Source organism: Dendrobium catenatum, unplaced genomic scaffold (genome assembly GCF_001605985.2).
Source record: "Dendrobium catenatum unplaced genomic scaffold, ASM160598v2 fragScaff_scaffold_621, whole genome shotgun sequence".
In the NCBI taxonomy this organism is placed as follows: Eukaryota; Viridiplantae; Streptophyta; class Magnoliopsida; order Asparagales; family Orchidaceae; genus Dendrobium; species Dendrobium catenatum.
Window position 1 is genome coordinate 18937449 of NW_021319083.1, and position 6230 is coordinate 18943678.

Consider the following 6230-nt stretch of genomic DNA (forward strand, 5'->3'; position numbering starts at 1 on the left):
TGATGTAAAAGTATTATATTTGGAGCACTTAATCATGTCATATCGTGATTATTTCACAAATTTTGTGTTTACTTTCTAACTCAACTTTCTATTTTTTTTTTCGTCCAGAATTTGAGACCTGACAATGATAATATTAATTATTAATTAATATTTTTAGATATATCTATAATAATGAGATATGCACTTATATTTTTTTTTCTTAAATTGGTCATTATATTTGCATGCATGGTAATGTAGTTAATTCTAAAATGATATACATAAAATACTTAGATGTGCTATGTCTTTTTAGTTAAAAATAGCTTTTATCTTGCAAGTTCATTGCAACATACTTAACTTAAAATTAATATATATGAAGCATATATTTTTAATGATAAATAGATCAATACATGTATGATACTTGGGTTTAGTAGTTATATTGTTGAAAACAACTAAATTATTATGCATGGTAATGTAAATAATATAAACAAAATTTAAGTGAAGAAATTAGATGTATTATTGTGTTTTTAGTGAAAAATAAGCTAACATGTAACATGATTATAGCTACACACTTAACTTACAATCAACATATGTGAAATAGCTAATTGTACATTTTTTTTTTTCTGATAATAGGCCAATAAGCAATAACTCTAAATTCAATTTCCTGAAAATTTCAAACTTTGGTCTGAGATTGCTGCGGCGTTGGAATGGGCGGCGCCGTAAGTTTGAGCTCTCAAATTTTTAGGGAATTAATTGAGGGAGTGGTGCTAGGGTTTTGGGTGATGCTAGGCCTGAAACTTCATTTTTTTTAATAAAAATATATAATTCCATTTTATCAAAACCATCACCTTCCATCCCATCCCCATTCCATCTTTACTTGGCCAAGAGAAAGTGGAGAGAGAGAGATTCAAGTCATTTTCATCCATTTCTCTAGTTGACAAAAAGTGTTATGATCATGTTAGGTAACCCAAATTTTACACTGCATTTCTTTTTTAATCAACCAAACATCCTCTCAATGAATCTTAATTAACTGAATTTCGGGACAACGGGTATTGTATGATATATCGTTAAAATATAAAATCCTTTTGGAGGTTATTTATGATCACATACAATTCTTTAGGGACTGTTTATGTATAAATATTCTCCATAACAATATATAGCCATATGCCCAATTAGTTTATAATTTAGTTCTAATTCATTGAATTTTTAAATAAGTTCATCATATATATTTATTCTTTTATTAAAATAATGGATGATATAATATGGATGATGTGGATGAATTTATAGCATTGTCTTATAAGAACCTTACTATATCATATTTGTGAATTATTATACTCTTGTGTTTAATACTCAACATGTTATTGCAAAAATAAAATTATGATATTGTTCATGGATTATTGTACATTTGTGATAGTACTTAGCATATTACTGCAAAATATTTGCCTTATAAGAACCTTATTTGATAATGTAATTGAAATTTTTTTAATTTTTGAAAAATGACTTCTAAGGTCTCTATTCAAGCATATTCATGTACTTAAACTTTTCTTGGACCCTAACATATTTGAAAACTTAGTTATGCCTATCTCCACCGACTGCGTGAAATTATCTTTGAAGATGTGTGGAGAAGGTTTGATTATGTGTTCAAATAAGTTTTTGTAAAATTTTTAAAGAATGTTTTATGCGAATATATTTGTACATTTTGGCTTCGTTTGGGACGGTTCTTTTATTATTTTTTAAAACAGAGTTTTAGTACAATTTTTTTTGTGCTAAAACTCCTTTTTAAAATGCAATAAAAACGTCATCCCAAACAAAGCCATCAATGAATGATATTAAACTACTTTCTATGCATTAAAGAAGGTTTGATGAGGTGTTTGAATAGGTTTTAAGTTGTTTTTTTTTTTTAATCTTCAAATAACCCCTATCAAACAAGTGATTATTAGGTCCGGACACCAGACGCAGCTCTACATCCAGAGACTAATAACATGTCGCCACGTGCTCTTACTCTTTACCGCACGGCCCGACGACCCGACCCGGACCGGAACCCGATATTGCTATGTTCGCGTATTGCTAGGTATTGCTCGATATTGCTAGGTATTGCTTGACAATAATGAGAAATACTGCTCTGTCAAGACCAATACATAGCAATATCGAGCAATGCAAAGCAAAACCGGGGTATTGCTCGGTATTGCTAGGTATTAGTCTTGACAGAATGATATTTCTCGTTATTACCGAGCAATATCGAACAATACCTAGCAATACCCTAGTCTGCACAAATCAGCCAATACATAGCAATCTCGGGTCCGTTCCGGGTCCGGTCTTCGGGCCGCACAGTAAAGAGTAAGAGCACGTGGCAATATTTTACTAACATCGAAACGTTGAGCTAGTTCAGGACACCGGACCAAATAAAAATTCCTATCAAACACTTGCATGAACCTATCTTTGACATTTGATGGATCATATAAGAGTCAAATTTCTCATTCAATTAAGCAAACAAATTGGATATTTTTAGAGAAAAGAAAACCTTCGCCCTTCTTTAGCTGTTCCGGCATTCCTCTTCCATACGTATACGCGTTTCTCTTCCTCATCGACTGATGTCATCTCTTTCCACTTCGCTCCGCCTCTTCTCTCCCAAATTCTCTCAAAACCCTAATCGTAAGCCATTTCAAACAATTCACAAAACTTTATTGCTCTCCCCTCACCACTTCTTCCTCTTCCGCTGTCCAATCTCATTCCATCGCCTCTGTGCCCCTTCGTCCTCACAACTCTTCACACCCCACTCTCATTCTGAACAGGAGCAATCAGATTCCAGTTCTGGTTCCAGCCCTTCTTCTGATGACGATGTTTTGAAACTGCTTCCACCGGCACTCCGTGAAATAGTATCGCTCTTCCAGTCGGTTGGCGATGAACCCAAGGCTAAGTATCAACAGCTACTCTACTATGGTTCTCAGCTCCCGGCCCTCGATCCCCGCTTCAGGAACGATGATCATCGCGTTCACGGCTGCGTTTCCCAAGTATGGGTCCGCGCTTTCCCTGATCCTACCGATCCCGCCGCTGTACGTTTCGAGGCTTATTCCGATTCCGCTCTCACCAGAGGGCTCGCTGCTCTACTGGTGCTCGGTCTCTCTGGATCTCCTGCTTCAGTGATTGCCAGCGTGCCACGGGAATTCATCCTTCTGCTTGGATTGCAACATGGTCTGACGCCATCGAGAAACAATGGATTTCTTAATATGCTGCTTCTTATGCAGAAGAAGGCTAGGGAGCTTCATTTTTTGAGAGAAAATGTTGATTTAGATGATGAAGAGAAGAACTTGACGACGAATGTGAATGGTTGGAGACCTTTGGATTACGCTGAATCCAAGAAGGAAATTGAAGGTTCTAGTGCTGGAGCAGAAGAATATTCAGTTTCAAAGGACAAAGATGTGAAAGTTGAAATTGAGAGTGTGGATGACAGAGGTATTGCCTTAGAGGAAAAATTTGATGCAAGGATTGATAACGATTGGCGTGTAAAAGATGAAAATGTTGATGGTGACCATTCAAGTTTGAATATTGTTGGTGGAACAAGAGGAGAGAGGATTAAGAAGGTTTTAGAAAGGGCCCTTTCCCCTGTGGAGTTGGTTGTGGAGGATATATCTCATCTTCATGCTGGGCATGCAGGTATACAGGGTAGTACAAGCGGTGAGACCCATTTTAAGGTCAGAGTGGTCTCAGAGGAGTTTGATGGGAAGAGTATGGTGAAGAGGCATCGTCTTGTTTATGATTTGCTGCAAGATGAGTTGCAAAGTGGATTGCATTCGTTATCTATTGTGGCCAAGACTCCTTCTGAAAGCAAGAGGCCTAGCTAAATATATGAGAATAATAAAGGTTCTTTCCATTATTTTTCCTGTTTTTGTGGTTGAGCATACATTAATATTATTGAACATACAGTTGCTGTTGGCATCTTCTTGTTTGCAGAACTTATCTTGGCATGTTTGTAGTCAATGATAAATTATTTTTAAGATTATCATAAAGCTATCGGTTTTTTTTTTCTGCTAATAAGAAAAGCAATTAGCCTTTTGTCATTTTTAATGAATGGTTACTGAATTTTTTGACATGAGACCAATCCATGATGTCAAACTAGAGAGCAATACTTATGTAATTTCACTTCCATTTTTTTGGGTATGAAATTTAGCATAATTAAACTTGCTTTTCTCTTTGACTTTACCTTCCTATTGACATAGGGATATATGGAAGGAAATGTATTTTTGTAGTGTTACAAAAACCATTATAGTTATTTTAATTGAATGAACTCCTGCATTTATTTATTATAGTCAAAATGCATGTTTCCAAGTTAATGCAACTAAATGTAAGACTAAATTGTAATAAATGGGGGTGTAAATGAGCCAAGCTTGATCGAGGGTTGTGTTAGGTAGTCGACAATCAGCGTAAAACTTATCGAATGAAAATGCTTAGGTGGATGAGTGGCTTTAATCGTAGAGACATGATACGAAATGAGCATATATGTGAAAAGGTTTGAGTAGCTTCTATACAAGATGAGAATAGAGAGAGTCGCCTTAGATGGTTTGGTCACATAAAACGGCGGCCTTCCGATGACCCGGTTATGAAAGTAGAAGTATTGGATTTGCTTATGTTAAGAAAGGTAGAGGTAGACCTAAAAAGACTTGGTTAGAAAATATTAGAAATGACATTTCTTTATTAGATTTAAATGAGAATTTAACTCTTAACATGATACAATGGAGAAGAAAGATTCATGTAGCCAACCCTACATAGTGGGATAAAGGCTTTATGTTGCTGTTGAACTCCTACATTTATTTATTATAGTCAAAATGCATGTTTCCAAGTTAATGCAACTAAATGTAAAACTAAATTGTAATAAATGGGGTTGTAAAGGAGTCGAGCTTGATTGAGCAATGCATCTTTAATTTTGATATAAAATGAAAGCGATGGTTAGAAGATCATTAATGCATTTCCCCAAAAAAAGTTTAAAACTCAAAAGAACCAAAAAGAATGATAGCACTTGAGAGATGCTAATGGTAGGAAGAAATAACCTATTGAGCTCCTTGATTGGACTTAAAGCTAGGTCATACAATCCATCCGGAACTAATTGTTCCTTTGTATCAAGGAGTTCTGCCTCGGTGCTTGCCTTTAAGCTTATCTTCTTAACCTCTTTTGTAGAGTAAAAGTTGAAATTGATCGGCTTCTTGGTCTTTGATGCTGCTTGGGCCTAAATATTTTGATGTTATACTTACATATATAAGTCCTTAACAATATAAATGATATGCTAGAAAACAATCTTGTGAAGAATTTAGGGTAAACAAATTCAAGAAGAAGAATCTTTGAGAAGAAAATTGGAAGATTAGATGCTAAAATAGATTGTGAAACATAGCTATCAATAGAAATCCAAACAAACATCGCAATGTTACCATTAAAAAAACAGTATTCAATGTTTGAAAGTTTTATGCAAAGAGAATCTTATCAGATCGCATCGGAAAATTTTGAAGCTAATCAAAGAATGGTAATTTCAACGGCTCTAGGTTTGGCACAAGGGCTTACATAAGGGTTTTGCTTAGCTGCAAATGGAGAATTAATAATAGTAGTTGAGACGAACTGTGAGATGGATTTGTCGAATGTTGCTTGTCGTCAATCACGCTCAAAGCCTTTACTATGGGAAAATGACTTGAGTTGAAAGAAATAGATAGCTAAGATTGGAAAAAGAATGGCAGAGCATGGAGAAGGGTTTTGGACGCTAGAAGATTCTTATATTTCTATGCAAATTAGCGTTATGAACATTGCAGTTAAGAGATGGGCTATAAATGAGCCGAGCTTGAGCGAGCTTTTGCAATGTCTTGGTTTTCGTCTCCTTAGAACTTTATTTGTTTGGATTTATTTGGTATTTAAAATTGTTTGTGAATGTCGTATTTGTGTTTGGCTTATTTGATTTCGAGCCGGACACATGCTAATGTCAAATAAATAAGAATAAATATATAATGAGTTGAATACAATAAAATTATCCTACTTATACATTAATCAATTAATAAATAAAAAAAATGTCGATTAACAATATATCATTATAGATATTCATTTATTTCGAGCTAATAACAAACCAAACATGCTCCAATAAGGCTTTGTTTTTTTTTTTTTTCATTTCATTAAGAAAACAAGCTCAAAATAAGTATTCAATATCAGCTCTCTTATTTAACGAATGAATCGAATATGAGCTTCTTACCGAGCTGAACATGAACTATTTACAAATGACA

At 34.6% G+C, this 6230-nt stretch overlaps 1 protein-coding gene across 1 annotated transcript; it reads left to right on the top strand.

Moving 5' to 3' along the window:
* Positions 1-2463: 2463 nt before the first annotated feature.
* On the top strand, positions 2464-4008 carry LOC110112332 (sufE-like protein 1, chloroplastic/mitochondrial). The gene has a single exon (XM_028695230.1). The coding sequence runs from the start codon at positions 2568-2570 to the stop codon at positions 3816-3818; it is 1251 nt and encodes a 416-aa protein (XP_028551063.1). The 5' UTR covers positions 2464-2567; the 3' UTR covers positions 3819-4008.
* Positions 4009-6230: the final 2222 nt, after the last annotated feature.